Raw genomic sequence first — 18351 nt, 5'->3', positions numbered from 1 at the left:
GCCATTTGAGATTCTCAAGAGTATCTGATGCATCTGTATGGGGCTAATGAAAAAATCATAGGATTTACAGGAAACCCAGAACTGGTATGATCCAGAACTTAAAGGACACACACGTCACTCTGGACCACCAGCTGGAGGTGTAACATCTAATACACCTAAAACAGCATCAGGTATCTGCATTTAGGTAGCTGAATCCTATGTGTGTGCCCATGTTAGAATAAGCTGTGTTTTTCTTAGGTTCCACTGACTTGATTACGTAAGACTATTACAGTATTAATTTAATCACGCAGTAACCGATGACACCTAGCTTCTATTTCCTCAGTTAAAGCAATATGTTAAAAGAATTTCAAGTAACAATGTTACACAGTTAAGAAAGAGATCTAAGGATTAGTGGGAAAGATAAAAATAATTATATTATCTGTTGCCAAAGAAAACAAGGTATATTAATTCTAATTTTTTAATAACACCTTAAAAATGTACTAAACATTGCTTGTCCATACGGAGTACTGTACAAAAGATATAGGCTTGAAACTTCAATCTACACCTAAAATTTCTACTCTAAGTAAGGCACTGTGCTATGATCTAAAATGTCACCAGACTATAGGGCAAAAGACCTGGACAAACATCAAGATAAAGGATTAAATTTCACTCTTTCTTCCAGAAAGAACATTTATGATTGTGCACTTTCTGCAGCCTAATACTTTATGAGGATTAAAGCATAAAACTTACCTATCCTTTTGGAATTTCCTATTTTTTTACAGACTGAATATGAGGATTCAGAATGTGAGTTTCTGTAGATATCATCATAAAATCGCCAATATCTTTATGTCTGTGTAGGGATCCTAACCTGGGATTGCAGTTCTCTCAAGCTAATGCCTTCCCAAAATTAGGCTTTTGCTGAGCATTAAAGGATAACATTTTTAGCCAAAATTTAGTACCTAAATGTTCTGAGAATTGTTTGCATTGTTTCTTCTTTAGTTATTTCACTTTTTATTTCAGGAGGGAAAGTAACGAGTTCTCAAACCACCTTACATGTGTTCTCTACTTCCTCGTCCTCTGTAACATTGCTTTTGGCACTGATGGTTCCTTCAACTTCATGGTGAAGACTGAAGATTTCATTGTTGTTATTTGTTTGCTTTAGCTTGATGACACCAAGGAATGGAGTTTTATGTCCATGGATTAACAGGAAAGCCAAGCTAATGCTTAAAGACCCATAGAAATACCTGTGGTGCACTTAGAGGAATGTTGAAGAAAGTCAAAAATTCATCAGGTTTTTTTTTCTCTTCAGTTTTTGTAAAAATCCTCTGGGGAGGGAGCTCTTCTTGGTCCAAAAATATGCAGATTGTATGTAATAAACTTTTGTAAGCAAATGTAATTTCTGTCAAATGTACTTTACTTTTTTAATATGTTCAATTTTGGTAACCCCAGTCATGTATCATTAGGTGTTTAAACAGTGGTGTCTAGTACAGTACATCTGTTTGGGTTAAAAAATAAATAAATAAACATTTTTAACTAGAGAACAAAGTTTGATATAGCTTTGTCTTAAGATTTCTTGCATCCCCTACAGCTGGCTGTTCCTATTGACAAGACAGCGAGACAGAAAAAAATATAATTAAAATATGTATCCCATTGCAAGAGTACAGAGAAATTATTCTTAAGATATATAATATATATTAAATTAGAAAAAGAAAATCATCAATAAAATACTAGACAGTACACTTTAAAAGTGACAAAATGGAGGAGAAAAGAAGACATTTATTTTATTTCTAGGTAACCTGATCATAATTAAACACAAAATTTAAAGGAAATAAATACCATTGTTTTTCATCAAATGTTACATGATTTAATGTCAAATGATTCAAATATTTACTTTCAATAGGAAATAAAAAGTCTATTCCTAATGCATATGACAATGAAATTTCCACTGGGCATTTAAACATGATATAGAGAAGGCTGCTAAGTGGACAAATAAAGCAATGCAAGAAGATAAACCTACTTTTTCCAAGCACTTCTCAGTTGTAATTTTTTTTTTCCACTGGGTCCATTTTTAAGTAAGATTCTATACTTCGTATAATTGGAAAGCCAGTTAAAGCATATATGAGAGTATATAACAGAGGGAACATTAACAATTTTTGAAACGTAGTCATTCACACATACAGACTTCTGTAGGATAGGTTTTGGAGAATAGTGTGTCTGAAAAATGGTTTGAAAATTAGCATCATTCCAATTATTTAGTTACCTGGATCTATTTCTATAGCTCACTAGACAGATTTATTCTTATAGGGACTGTACGCTATCAGTTTTAATCCCTGCTTTTTGCTGTACCAAACAAATTTTCACTCAATATACAATCTGGACAACTTTTCTACATTTGAAGATGTTTCCATATATTGGCATCTGAATCAAAATTATCTCCATTGTATATGCTGTGTGTGTTTGTACAGTTATGGAGTGTGTGGTGTTATGAAGGATGGTGTTTTACTACCATGTGTCTAGGTATTGTGCCTAGGATAAACACTCCTTGTCTGGGAAAAATCAAGTCAAAAGAGTTCAAGAGACAAGTTCTAATGGCATAGTTCTTCTAGTTGTCCATCCTTCTAAAAGTTTTGATGCAAATCTGTTTTGGTTCATGTGTTCACTTAATTAATGATATTGTTTTGCCAGCTCACTAGCGAATAATACTTTGTATTTGGATAGTATGCTCTAATGGTGTCCTTTCTTAGCACTTTTAAAATAGTAGCCAAGAAAGCACAATGCTTGGTAGGTAAAAAGCTGACTGATGACTTAATTTGTTTTGAATATTTTACCAGTTGAATTTTTCAGAGATGAATCAACTCAAACCTTTATTATTTTATTCAGGAGAGGTTCAGATTGAATATTAGGAAAAGGTTCTTCACTTGGTGGAACAGGCTCCCTGGGGTAGTAGTCACAGCAGAAAACCTGCTGGAGTTCAAGAAGCATTTCGACAATGCTCGCAGACATATGGTCTAATTTTGGTGTGGTCCAGTGTGGAGACATGAGTTGGACTTTATGATCCTTGTGAATACATTCCAGCTCAGAATATTCTATGATTCTATCATTCTATGATTCTATGATTCCATCATTAAGATTAATATATATATATATATATATATATATATATATATATATATATATATATGAAAAAAGTAGGTTTTAAATATACTTAGTCACCATGTTGCTAGCAAAACAATGACAGGATAATGAGCTGAACCCTGACTGTTGTGTAGTTACAAACAGGAGACTTGTCTGTATCTCTGCTTGTGAAAAAGCTTCTGAGATAAAAGAAAGGAAGGTGAAATATACTTTGCTGATAGAACAAATTCAAAGAAATAACTGCCTGTTTTATTTTGCAAAACAACAGCATTGCTATAAACCATCATTTTTCAAAAAGTTAAAGTGAACAAGAATAAAGTGATGAACCAAAAAGTAAAATGGCTATTTTATAAACTAGCTAAGCATAATTTCCTCTATTTTTTTATACTTGCCAATGCAGTTTATTTCAAAGTATTCAAAAAGGCTACTGTCACTGCTGTTGGAAGTTTGGCTAAACAACTATCTGAATACAATAAATGACTATGCTTTTTTAAGAATGAACAAAGAAGAATGAAAGTCTGATAAGGAGATAGAGCTGCATCTAATTATATCTCAATCTCTAGTATAAAGATACAGATAGAAATGATGAACGTCATGCAACGTAGTTGTAATGCAGGGACAAAAAGGGGTATGTTTTATATTCAACATGAACAGAATATGTATTTTGCATCTAAATATATTAATAAACAAGTTTTAAATGTTTAAGTACCTATGTATTACTTATTTGTTACTTTGTAGAAGAGGATGTTTCCTTATCATGACATATTATTTTTTAGTTTCATTGAAGAACTCTTTCCTTTTTTATGTAAAAGATTGTAATAGTGCAGTCTAGAGTCACTTAGGAGGCTGTATTTTTGTATAATACCACAGTACTTGTTTGGAAGAAAATAATTTGAAAGAAACTTTGTTTTGCAGACCAAAAGAAAGATTCTGTCATGGCCCATATTAAAATGTTAGATATATTGTATACAATCTGTATATATACTATATATAATGGTATATACTATGTGGAAGACACAGTAATATAATAGTTCCTGTGTACTGTTCTTGTAATATTAGATCTTTTTAATAAATAAATCTCTTTTTATTGACTTTTATCTTATCTCCTGTCAGCTCCTGAACTGTATTCATGGAAGACAGGGTGACAGAAACATTTTGGATTCCAACAGCAGCAACCTTTTAATTACATGATTTTCAGTAAGAAAATGATGAATCTGAAATAGTGAATGTGGACAATTTTTGCATCTTTCTAATTTCAGATGTATTTTAGATTCCCTGGACAGATATTACTTTCATAATTAAATAACTGAAAGCCACAAGGAAGGCTAGAACTCTTAACATGAAACTAACAAACTGCAAAATATGTCTGTGAATTAGTTTCAGAAATAAAAGCTTTCTGGAATTTTTAAAGATCATGAAAAGATGTGCTTTATAAGGAAGCCACCGGGAAATTCCATTGTATAATGAAGCAGTTTATTGGAATGCTCTGACATGTGTAATATTCCTTCAAATGTCATCAATGGCCAAGCAAACACAAAAGCACAGCATGACCATTTCATGTTCTTTTGAAAAGTGTAGTTGTTTTGTCTTATACTTGAAATATTTTGTGTGAAAAATCACAGGAAAAAAAGCTTTCAAAAATATGCATACCCTGTTGGGGGAAAAATGTAATAATGGATGTCCTAATTATAGCAAATATATATATATATTTTTATAGTTTCATTTTATTTTTTAATAATCCCCTATCGCTTCTTTATGTAATGTATACCTATAGGGGTAAATGACATTGCAACACATTAAGAAGTCAAAAAGCCCATTTTGGAAATAAAAATAGATTGCCACAGTCTCCATTAGAACTGAGACTTCAATTTCAAAATTGGTATTGCTTAAATAGCATAGTATATCAGGACTGCCATTAAATTATTTAAGAATGTCACAGAAAAGTGTAATGACCTGTTTTTGCTGACAAGGAGAACTGTGCATATTGAAAATCCATATCCTATCAGAACTTCTACCAAACCGCAATCCACTCTTGTCTTTTTATGGCCATCATCCCATTTCCTCTGAAGACAAAAGACATTTTCCTTCTTAATTACTTCCTATGTTCTGAAGTAAAACAATGTCAATGACAAGACAAAATGAACAGCCTTTTATTATAATAAGTTAGTTGGCTTTAGGATATTACAAACAGCCTTCCTAAGCTTGCCTACAAACAGGTTGCTTCCAAAAAAAAAAAAAAAAGAGAAAAAACACAGGACTGGGTTTGCTCTGTTTTTTCTTTCAATTCCAGTAAAGACAGACCTCAGCACCAATTTTACTTTTGTTATGGCACAATTTTTTAATACTTTAAACAAGATAATGAGAGTGTATTTATATTAAAGACTCACAAACCTAGGAGAAAAGTCAATGGGAAATTGTACATGAGCAATTTCAATATTCACAGTACTTATTAGAATAGTCAGTTGCTTAAGCAAACTGGCACATATATTTAGCTGTTGTTTCTTATGCTCCTTTTCTGCTGTCAGATTATTAACTAAGCAGCCCAGCTCATACCAACTCATATAAAAATCCTACCTAGAACTGATAAAGAAATGTGTGATGCCTCTTTGTTCATTTGCTCATCTTTTACTATGATGAAACAGAGAACCACCAAAATATATATATATATTTTTTTTTATTATTATTATTTTTTTTTTTTTTAAACTTCCCCCCACCCTCCCATCCACACTTTTAGGCCCAAACTCATCATTTCTAAAAATTATGGGGAACAAAAAAAATATTCCTAAAAGGTAAAAGATACAAGTTATAAAAATGAACAGCAAAGGCAGACACTATACATATGTTAATCACCAATGAACATATTCAGCATATTTTGATTTTCATACAGAAAATAAGATAGGAAATTGCATCAATTTCCTTTCAGAAAAGAAAGCATGAATAAAAAGCAAAATATCCGAAGCATATCTGGTTCAAAACTTTAGCAAGTAAATTTTACTTCTTTATATTTTTTATTATTTTAAAACTTTACCACTTGCAGTGATTGACTCAGAAATCAAGCCTGAAATCAATTGCCTAGTTTTCTGTACCTCAATCCCATATTTTTGTGCAATATACACACCAAAATCTACGATTATTTTGGAGAATCACTCTAGGTGATAACATTTGTTCAGGTTACGAAGTTTCACATGTGCTTTGGATGAAAAAAAAAAAAATGTTCACACACTCACTCTGCTTTGACTATAAGATTATAATACATGGGCTGTCAGATGTATCAGTGGAAGTATAAACCTGGTATTTGTTCTTTTTAACTTGGAAAAAAAAAAAAAAAAAAAGCCAATTATTTAAGTTTTTGGAAAACAGAAATCCAACAAAGATCTGGAAGTTTTCAAGGGCACTAAGATGCACAAATTCATTCTCAGTAGACTGAATTACATCCAATGCTGGTTTCATCTGGATCCAGACTGAATTCCTGAATCAAGACAAGTTATTCAATGATGTAGTTTAACTCAGCAAAACAGCCTGGGAGGAGGGAAGGGAAAGAATTTCAAGAATGACTGAAGATAGGGCAAGTCAGAATAGCAACTCATGATGATATTATGCCCCCTCATTGCAGTTGTGGGCCACAGTCACAATTTAAACTTTTCATTTTTTAAATATGATTTGATGAGACTTGGCCTAAAGAGGGAATTTAGCCTAGAGTGGAGATTTTGCCTAGAGAGATCCAGCAAGGAATTAGAGCTGCTCTAACTCATATGCTCCTACCAAGTTAGTTAAAAATATTGACATAAACAAAAGTACCAAGACTGTATGAAATTCTATCAGAAAACCAGGTTGTTCAATCATACCAGATTGTGGGATGATGCCCACTGTGATATAGTATAACCCAGTCATTATGTTAGATGCACATTCATTGCATGAAAATGGGAGATGTGACACACACAGGTGATAAAGAAACATTATGGCCCACCAAAAATAATGACAAACAGAAAAGTGTCAATCAACAAAGCAAGGATAAAGCAAACATAGAAATAAATCTAAGAGTGAGGTCACATCACAGGTTGCAAGTATTAGTCCACTGTCCCATGAAAAATCAGAGTGGCTTAATAGCTGAGAACTATTTTTGAGAGAGGTAGCTTTCAGAAGCTCATATCATGGCAAAATAGGTTTGGGGATATTTCTTTAGCATGAAAGGTAACTAATGGGGTTTGGATAATTCTTGGTGGGAGCAGAGGTCTAGACAGGATCAATAATACATGAAAGAATGTTTATCCTCTTTTATTTATTTTTGTTGTTGTTGTTGTTGTTTCTTTGTTTTTATTCAAGGCAAAGTAAGTAATACCAGTCAACCAATACCAGTCAATACAAGTCAAATTGAACATGGTTTTCATCCAGTTCATTCATTAGCAAATTTCACTCACATTCTTTCAATAGTACCATTGTCCACCACATCTGTGATTCATGGACTTTTTTCTTACGTTTTTATCAATTCTTCCTTACTCTAACCAAAAACATCCAGGCTACACTGACTGTCTCTCCTGCCCCATTATAGAGATGATAAAGTAGCACTTTACCCTGCCCAGTCAGGCCCTAGGCAGCCCCTTCCTCCTCCTTCTGCCTCATCATGTGAAATCATATGCAAAATGGTACGTTTGTATGTGGGGAAGGGAGGAGAGAGTAAAGGAGACAACAGCCACAGTTTCCCACTAATATAGCCTGGAGATCACACAGCCATCTTGACCAAGCAGTGATTGTCTTCCAACACATCTGAACAGGTAAACCTTAAAACATACAGGAAAGGAAGTATCTACCCATCTGAGAATGACTGCAATAGAGTACCAAAAACGCTCAGCAACGTTACCGCTGTGATGGGCTGCTATTTGTCAACACTTTCTGACTTTCTCAGGGAAATAGAAGCTACTCTCAAAACTTTTACATAGGAGTTGTAAATAAAAGTACTATCACCACTTTTAAAAAGTGCATTAAAAATTTGGGTAATCAGAGTATCCACAAAATAAAATATTAGTATTTAATGATATTAACAAAACCTTTGGCCAGTAAATGCTGGAGATAATGCTAGCAGGTTGCAGCAACTGGGTGTATTATTGTAGCATGAGAAACAGGTTTGCAGTGCAAAAATTTTCTCAGATTTCTAGATCCATAAAGACTTTGAATACTGCTGTATCTCTGCAAGTTCTGTTTGCAGTTGTAGTCTTTCCTTTTTATCATTTTTTTAATAGACTGAATAATTTCTTGAAGAAATGAGAGAGACTAAGGGCTGTGACAGAAAATCCTTCAGAACAACAGATCTGGAGTGCTTTAATCATTGGTGTGACAAGTACACTCTGCTTAAGGAATAACTACTCCCCCAACCCTTCCCTTCACCAAGAAATTATTTAACTACATTAATTACAGTAAGTTTATGAGGCATTCTGATCTTAAATGGCTGCTGAATTCTTTCTTACTTCTAGTCAAGGAGTACAGCTGTTAAAATACTGTAAACACCTAAAAAAGTTAAGAAAATATATGGGACAACAAAGTCCCAAAAGCCAGCAAGGCTTCCTGTATAGACCTGCACACATGCCAAATACAAAATGAAACTATGTGACTCACATATCCCTCTCTATCCAGATGAATTGGGAGGTAGGGTTCTCTCACACACACATATACAGACATTAGTTTGTTGAATATCAGTAGTGTAGGATCTGTCATAACAACTTTTCACTAGGTATTTTTTAAGAGGCTATAGAGTAAGAATGCCAGACATCTGAGGAAAATAGATAACTAGTTTTCTGTATACATTGTGGTTGATGCTGACAGTTTTATAGAGCTCAAAAGTCAGGTGAGAGATATTTGGTCACCCTTGTATCTCCTTTGGGCACCTAAATTTCAAAATTATGATGATGCTAAACCCTTTCAGGTAATTAAATGATATGCAATGTTGACATGCTCCAGAGTGACAAAATAGAATAAGGGAGGAAAAAGACATAAGGTGTGTTTCAATGCTGTTAAATGGGAGATTAAGAAAATCTAAACTGTGATTACTTCATGCTGAGTGTAGAGCTGACAGGTGAAACTCAGGAAAGGGGACTTGCAGTTATGTCAGAGGGAATCAGAAACTCATGGCTCACCATAGAGCAGCTGCTAAAAGGCAGTCAGAGTTGGCTGTCATCAGGCTATAATCTCTCAGTTATTGAGAGAAAGATATATAGAGAGATATATAGAGATATATATAAAAAAAAAAAAAAAAAAAAAAAGTCTCCTATGAAGACATGTTGAGGGAGTTGGGGTTTTTCATCCTGGAGAAGAGAAGGCTCCAGGGAGACCTTTTACCAACTTTCCAGTATATACAGGGGGTCCACAGGAAAGCTGGGGAAGGACTCTTGGTCAGGGAGTGCAGTAATAGAACAAGGGGTAATGGTTTAAAACTAAAAAAGGGTAGATTTAGATTAGATACAAGGAAGACATTTTTTACTCTGACTGTGGTGAGGCATAAGAACAGGTTGCCCAGAGAAGCTGTGGATGTCCCATCCCTAGAAGTGTTCAAGGCCAGGTTAAATGGGTCTTTGAGCAACCTGCTCTAGTGGGAGGCATCCAGGGGGACTGGCACTGGATAATCCTTAAGGTCCCTTCCAACCCAAACCATTCTGTGAATCTGTGATTTTTCTGCAAGACAAAACTTCAGTTTTATCATAGTACTGGTTACTGTGTACACTTGTGGTCTCCACACCTCAAGGATGTGATAGACTCAGATGGTGAAAAGAAAGACAACTAAAATGTTCAAGGGGATTACCTAAAATATTTGCTTCCTGCAGAGAAGTTAAAAGGAATAGGACTCCTCACTTTTGGAGACAATCGGGCAATGGATAAGAAGATAACACATCCAAACTTTCTCTTCCATTGTTCTCCTTTGCAATGAACAAAGCACACTAAGAGTTTGTGAAATACCCATAGACCTCTTCCTTTTCCTCTTTGGAAACTGCAGAACTCCAGTGCTTTAAATTCAAAGTTAGAGTTCCAACTTCATCTGTCCAATGAATACTGAACTATTGGCAAAGAAAGCTCCAATATCAAAAAGATGCTACTTCAAAATATGCTCTATTCAGAGGCCAGAGTGGAAAAAAAAAAAATCTACTCCTGAACATATTATACAGAAATAAAAGGTGTTTGATATCTGTGAAATTATTACTTTAATTACTACTGCTAAGGCTCTAACCTTATGGTAGAGGCTGCAGGCCATCTCTGTTACCTGCTAATAGCTAATCAAATAAAGACTGATAAATGAAGGGACACAGAACTCCACTAAGAATATTCTTATCCTTGCACCCTTTCTTAAGCTAGACAAGACTTGGAAGAGATTTAGTATGACAGTAGAGGCAAAATAAAATATCCTATATGGAGTTTTTTATGAGTAAGAATATCAGGTTTACCACCAGAACATCAGAGAATGGGGGAAATGAAAATGTATCATTTTTATTTTCTCTTTTATTCTGGATACACTAAGTGGAATGATCTTGGCATAATGAAGAAAAGATGCCTGATTGATGTAGGTTATAATTTTAAAACTTAGTTTTCTGCTTCTGAGTACACACACTCACTAATTAACTTGAACAGCAGTTTATGAGACCAGTTTTGACTCTGCCCATTTAATGAACAAAATCCAATCAACCACCCTGTTAGCGTAAATAGAAAATACATGTCTGCAAGAATGATAAATAACTGATTGCCATAGTGATTAGCATAACATGCCTCATGGGAGTCTATTTGGCATTCAGCTCTCACTAGCACTTTTTAAGGACGGTACAAGTCTTGGTGTGCTTTGCATTGGGCTTGCAGCTTATTTAAATAGGAAGACATCTTTCTAGATCTGATGACTGACATTTTCATTTTAATACTTTATATTTCTGCTTATAAGAGAATAAAGCATATTTCTTCAAACTATTGAGGGTATTTTCAAATAAAACATATGTTTGACTCATTCCTTAAAAAAATCAAATTTATGTTTAGTGGTCACAGACATTTCAAACATTATAGACGAGCTCAGCAAGCCTCAGTAAAGCTGTTGCTGACTCACAGTTAAGCTATCTAGTGATTTTGGAGGTTGCATGCTCTTCTCTGGAAGTTTTTAGAGCCTATTTTTATTTCAGCTAACTGGTCTGTAGAGACATCCAGAAATTAAATACATCAAGGAAAAAAAAAAAAAAAAAAAAAAAAAGAGAGAGAGATTTTAAATACACCTGAAGTAATTTGAAATGCTACTGACAGAGAGCATAGAATATCTGCATTTGAAAACTAGGCAGTTCAGCTACTTTTTTTAGTTTCTTATCTTCACTTCCAGAAAGGTCTACGCTTTAGTATACTACTCCATATTTTTAACATATTACCTTCTTCTATATGAGACAAAATGCCTTTCACATATAAACATGGAAGGCTTTGCAGAAGGCTGCCCTGCCTGGCACACAATTGACTGAACTATGAACACTGCTACTTCCGTACTAGAGTATCTTAGGTCACCACCTCATAGTGCATCATCTGTAGATAGTGCTGCATCAATTGTTTTTTCTGTCTTTCTACCAGGTTCACTGAAATTAAAAGAACTGTGTTGTAAAGAAATTATATTTAAATTATGCAAGTTAATATGAAAATCTTGAATTAATTGATTAGGAAAAACAAGCAACTAATATGTTTGGCTTGATCTATAGATATAAGGGAGTCATAGCTTCTGGAGAGGCACAGTGCAAACTGTAAAGCAGCAGGGAGGGAAATAACAAATAACCTTTCAAACTCACATAGGTGCAGGAGGGATTAAAAAAAAAAAAAAAAAGTGTTTTAAATTCTAAGTACAGGAACTGAGCTATCATTTTCATGAAATTATCTATAAAAATAATAATATTGTGCCCAGTGTCCTCAAAAACTAAGCTACCTCCATAGGAGCACCTAAATATGAACACAAATAGATGCCTTGAATGTTCTTGTGCCAGTCTCATAATACTGCTTAATTTAGATGTGCAGTCAAACAGATATTTTTTTCAAATTTTGAATTCCATAGCTTTGTGCTTATTCAAATATTTTATTTCCTTCCTGTTGCAATTACTTTTCAAGTTAAAGTGTTTTAGTTAATTTAACACAGGCAAGTTTTTTTCAAAAACATATAATTCTCTAAAACCTAGAGTTAAGTCAATTTACAGCTCAAAGTAAACTACATTCGATAATGATCCTATTTCAAAGTTAAATTGCATTCCAGACACCTGATATAATGAAATGGAAAGATATATTATAGTTCTTTAGAAAATCATTGGTGAAATGTAGTAGTTTTAGATCAAGGCAAGGTAGGAATGGTGACTGAATGTTCAGTTAGGTTAGCAGGTAATGTGAGAGCCAACAACTTAATTAAAACAATTGCTTTATAGGGGCATGAAAAGGCAACAGGAGACAAATGAAAATGCTAACAGATGACCTGTTTATTCAACCTAAATCCTGTCTAAAAAGCGAGATCATTCTGTCCTCCACATCTGGCTTAGAAGCCTATCAGTAAGTATTCAGGTACAGTCAGAAATTAAGGTCTCTGCCCAGGAAATACTGGATCAAATATTATGATCTGTTCTTATCAGAAAGTTAAATCAAGTGGCCACAGTATTCTCATATGTTATGAGAACCTGTAACATAAGCCAAGAAAAGTTGCAAGAGCCCTACTACCACGTTCAGAGCTGTGAGGTGAGAGGCCCAACAGGCCTCACTGTAGACCTGTTTCAACAGCAGAGCTGTACTGTCCCAAGCCCAATTTTTCAAAATACAGTTTCGACAATATCAGCACTTAAGGCTGACCTGAAATTGTTTCCCATATAATTTTACCTTTTAAATACGATAGAAGTGTTCTATTTTTCATAAGCAGTATGTTCTAAATATTTGTGAAAATTTCCCAGAATACAGAAGCACATATGTCCAAGACTTTCTATTTAATGGATGAATAAGGGGTTTCTCATTAATTCCCACAGGGGAATAGAAAAAAAAACTTAGGGCAGAAAGCAAGAGAAAAATACCCAGGCATTTTACCCTTCAGAAAGGTTTGCTTAAGTATTTCAAACAATTTCAGTGCTAACAGGTCTCATTTCCCTGATGTAATTAGTAAAAGAAACAACAGTTACCTGCAGGTTCATTAAATAAATCAGCCCTGTTGCTCATTGTGAAGTTAATGATCAGTAATGCAGATGATTGTTATGGACACAGTTAGTACAGTTATTGGTATTCAGCAGAAACACTTTATTGAAGAGCATAGTATTCTGTTTTTAAACGTTGCCATTTAAACAGACGAATATTTTCTGCTTTTATAACTGAAAAATATTCTATCTAGGAGTGGGTTTTGCATTCTAACTAAGATAAAGCTTTTTCAGAGTACAATAAATGAACTGTCTTACGTTTGTTTCTATAAAACAGTTTTTGCTTACATTCATGTCATGTAACTCTGACCTACCAGCAATACAATATTAGTACTTATTGTTGTGAAGCTCCCAATTTAATATCACTTACAGAAATCTGGGCCCATCAGAGTATTAGCTTTCTTTGCCAGGAGATAGAATGGAAATTTTGTGTGAGAGGTTAAGCTGGCTGGGAGCCTCTGTCTCGTCCTGGTCTTGGCTTTGTAACATTCCATCTAGGCTGTGGTAAAGCAATATACATAGGCATGAAACCCTTAACCCTCTGAAGAACACATCTGAGTTGATCTTACACTTCTGTACCAGGTTTTCCTAGAATTTCACTTTGACTTCAATGTTTTTCAACTTTATTTTCAAGATGATCGATCACCTTGGGTCCACTGTGTGCATGTATATACTTATATTTTAAAAAATAATATTTTTTAAAGGTTATCCAATGCTTCCAAGGAAAAATACTAGTCAATATCTCTATTTCTCAGGAGGAAAAAAAAAAAATCTTTCTACCATAAAAGATTCTTGTTTCTCATGAGAATTTTCTAAGATAAGGACCGAATTTCAACAAGAACTAGAGCACAGTTAACATCATCAGCTCTGTTTTAATTGCAAATTTCTTACCTGTTTTAATTAGAATATACTCAGAGCATCTTGGCATATACCAACTTTTACCAGTCTAAAATATCAGCATACCTTATTCTTCCTCTTATTCTATTCACAGGGAGCATAACTTACTAATGTAATAGCTAGTGGCATTAGTTTTAGAGCAAAGTAGTACAGCTATTGCCTTTCCAGCAGTCTTTCAGCTACTAAGGAAAAATTTTCCAATAAGTTTCCTCCATAAGATTTCTCAAACATTTTGCAGATTGCACACATTTTGTAAAGATCATTTAATGCTCAGAATTAGATAGTGGCATCTACTACACTACATTATGATATTTTGATAATTATTTCCCCTCCAGTCAGAATTTACCATGATTTTGTGACAGAGGAATAAACCATTGCCTTGGCCATGTTTGACTGGGAGTCAGAGGAGACCATTCCCCTAAACTGTTCTGTTTTTTTTGTTTGTTTGTTTGTATGTTTTTTATTACACAAGTGTCAAAGAACAGTGAGGTTCTTTTCTTATGAGGTCTTTCTGCAGACAATAGAATAAGATTCACAACATGTTCAAAAAGCTTGGAAATGAAATTCAGAGTTCACTATTCCACTTAGCGTGTTTCAAAAGATGGAGGCATTTTCTTTTGGATCTGGCATTGAAGTAATATAAATATCATTTTCAACTAAATTAATAGAAAGTGAATAAATAGAATTAAAATGGCATGTATAATATAAACAGTTATCTCTAAAGTGAATGGCTTTAAGTATAAGGAGCTGTTAAAAATATATATCACAAACAATATATAAATATATATATAAATCACAAACAAGAGATAAAATACAGAATCACAAATATAAAGCACAAACAAGAGAAAAAAAAAAAAAAAAAGTAAATCTGATTTCAGAATTTTTCTCAGTATATTCAGCTGCAAAGTGGCAGGACATTTCAATCCAAGTAAACAAATTACACTGCACATCAAAACAATACACATCATTTTAAAACCCACCCTTTATACAGCAGAAGCACATTTACTAAATTTATGAAAAGGAATATTTCACAAACCCCAGACATTCAAGAAATATTAGTTACTCTATTTATTCTCACTGCGTTTTAAGGTTATTGAGCTGGCAGTTGCTAAGGGAACAGCCTTCATTTATTTCTAGTGTTATCAAAACAAGAATACTGCTCTGCAAAGATAAATCTGCAAAAAAGTATCATTAGATCTACATAAATGAAAAATATATGTATACATGTGTGAGTATACACATGCTCAGAGGTAAAGGGTAGATAAGATTAGCTCAAGTAAGTTTAAACAGCTTAAGTTTTGTCTAAACTACCAAATTGTCTCATTCATCTTTTACTGGGAATGTATGCGAATATGCTCAAAGAGTTCTCAACTTTTTCTAAAAATATCATTAACTGCAAGCATGGTAACATATTAGGCCACTGCTAAGGAATACAGTTCTCTTTTTACTTTAAAAAAAAAATGCATTTAATCTAGACAAGTTTTGCAAATCAGCAGGCAATGATGATGTGGCACACATTCAAAAGGCAGCTCATACTAACATGAAAGCTGAGCTTTTCAAGAATGAGTTTGCCAAACATCCATCAGTGGAAGAGTCAAACCTCCTGCATGTCCCACTGTTGTTAAGCAGAAACTTGTTATGCCTCAAGACAGAAAACAGATTTTAAAGCATGTTCAGAAAATGTTCTTTTCTTTCTTCTCCAAGAAGGCTGGAATTCTTCACGTATATTAGAAGAGTTCTTTCTCTGGGTCCTTTGTATCTTCTTGGGACTTGTTATCCCAACAGGTAGTGAGCATTACCCCCCCAAAGCAGCTCCTATAAGCATATGTTATGATGAGTGAACTGGGTAAAAGCAGGGATCCAAATGGCATGCAGAAATCACTGTTGAGATTTTCCTTCTTGAAGACGTGTCTGCCTGCATCTGCCAGGGAGAACAGGAAGCCAGAAAAAAAACATAAATGAAGCCGACAGTGAGAGTAGGATTGTGCTTTCTCAGTGATGTTGGTGTGTTGTTTTCTAGTTGTTGTTTTCTGTGTCTTCTAGTTGTTTTAGATAATCTGTCCCAGACAATGGGACAAATCCTGTGATCTTTATTCACATTGTCCTGGTTCCCCATTTCTGCTAACAGTGTGTTGGAGTCCTGTACAAATTTCCTGAGAAAAGAGTTTGTGTAATAATGGGAAATATATAGTGTATATAGAAATCCTCCATTATTTTATTGCCTTTCTGGTAAAATAGATAAGGAAGTTTTGGGATCCAAAATCCACTAGTAAGAGGTATGCTCCAGAAATGATATCCTATCAGAAACGTATCTTGTTCTATTAACACAGGACTTCAATTTATTTTTCTTGCAAAAACAAATTATTTTTTTTTTCTTAAAGCTTTTTCATTATACTTCAACACAATTAATTCAGTGTAAGTAATCCTTCCCTTTCACTTTTAACGGGACTGAAAGCCTGGAAGAAAAAATGCCAGAATATCTGTCAGAGCAGACTATTACCAAACTGACAGAAGGGAAAATGATTGTTTGCAACATCCCTGCACAGCGTTTTTCTTGAACTGTGCAGAATATTCCATCAGACTTTGGAAAAATACTTTCAGTTTCACTGAAAGACAGAAATGCCATGGTTTGTCCTCAGCTGATCTATTGGAAATGAGTTTACTTAAGTTTTATAAGTCCAGGAATTATAAGACCTCTGCTACCATAAGACAGGAGGAGAACGATTCTGCAGATACCCTCATATTTAATGTTTGTTTTGAGAAATTTCTTTTAAGTAAGTTGAAATAAGGGAAACACACAAAGAAACACTAAAATATTGCAAAAGGCACAATGTGGGTAATGATCTATATTACCATATAGATATGCATAAATATATCAAGCTTAAAGATGGGTAAAAAATAAATAAATAAATAGATAGATAAAAAGAGAGAGAGAGAGAGAGAGAATTTCATTAACCCTAGCACGTGTAAACCAGATCAGCCTGAAGCAATTTGCCTGACATTGTGGCAATTTACAGCTTTTGAGAGTATTCATTAAATGGTAGCATTAAATTAATAACTTAAAGCATCGTGAGACTTTTATATGCACATGGAATTGCTGTATTAGTGACAGCAGAATAAGCAGACTAGAATACTCTAAATCAAGCTACCTCCCCTCCTTTATGATTGTGTTTTATTGAATGATCACCAATGCACAGAAGCTTTGCTTGTATTGCCTTCTCTGCTCAATTAGGAAATTCTCTATAAGCAAGACATGTTTTATCATTGACAAGGAACATGATGGCACACAGATTACTAGATAAATTCTGGAGTGTCACAGACAGGTATGGAAGGTGCTATGCACTTAACTGCACCATCCAAAGAGATGGAAGGAATTGCCCAGAAGGGCAATAAAAAAAAAAAATGTCATAGTTATATCTATAAAACTACTACTTTTAAGGTAGTATCCTACAAAAGATAAGAGATTAGACATATTGATTCCACACACAGACTATAGATATGATACTATAGATATATGGATTTGACAGACAGACCGCTTGGTGGGTAAGGAAACCTCTGGATGGTTACACTCAAAGAGTTCTGGTCAACAGCTGAGTGTCCATGTAGAGATCAGTAATGAGTGGTGTTCCTCAGGGGTCAGTATTGGGACCAGTTCTATTTAACATCTTTGTCAGTGACATGAACAGTGGAATCAAGTGCACCCTCAGCAAGTTTGCCAATGACACCAAGCTGTGTGGTGCAGTTGACATGCAGGACGGAAGGGGTGCCATCCAGAGGGACTTGGACAAGGCCTGAGAGGTGGGCCTGTGCAAACCTCACATTCAACAAGACCAAGTGTGAGGTCCTGCACTTGGGCCAGAGCAATCCCAGGCACAAATACAGGCTGGGCGGAGAATTACTTAATGTGTGGGTGGTGAGGCACTGGCGCAGGTTGCCCAGAGAGGTTGTGGATGCCCCATCCATGGAAGTGTTTAAGGCCTGGTTGGATTGGGCTCCCATGTAAGTGGAAGGTGTCCCTCCTGCCTATGTACAGATCATCAGATGATCTTTAAGGTCTCTTAAACCATTGTATGATTCCATAATATATTCAAATAATATTTTGGAAATATCAAAATATTGCACATAAATGTTAATAAAGATGCATTAAATGATAATTTTTAAGTGTTCTATCATTTTAAACAACCAC

The 18351-nt window shown here is 34.5% G+C and overlaps 1 protein-coding gene across 2 annotated transcripts in view; it reads left to right on the top strand.

The window, feature by feature from the left end:
• CNTN5 (contactin 5) overlaps nt 1-3073 on the top strand; it is a 692218-nt gene extending 689145 nt beyond the window's left edge. For both annotated transcript variants that reach the window (XM_032205142.1, XM_032205150.1), the window contains exon 25: nt 1000-3073. In XM_032205142.1, the coding sequence (XP_032061033.1) occupies nt 1000-1103 (104 nt within the window). In that variant the 3' untranslated portion in view covers nt 1104-3073. The remainder of the gene's footprint in view (nt 1-999) is intronic.
• The last annotated feature ends 15278 nt before the right edge of the window (nt 3074-18351 follow it).

This window comes from Aythya fuligula, chromosome 1 (assembly GCF_009819795.1).
Source record: "Aythya fuligula isolate bAytFul2 chromosome 1, bAytFul2.pri, whole genome shotgun sequence".
Classification (NCBI taxonomy): Eukaryota; Metazoa; Chordata; class Aves; order Anseriformes; family Anatidae; genus Aythya; species Aythya fuligula.
This window is presented reverse-complemented; position numbering and strand designations above follow the sequence as displayed.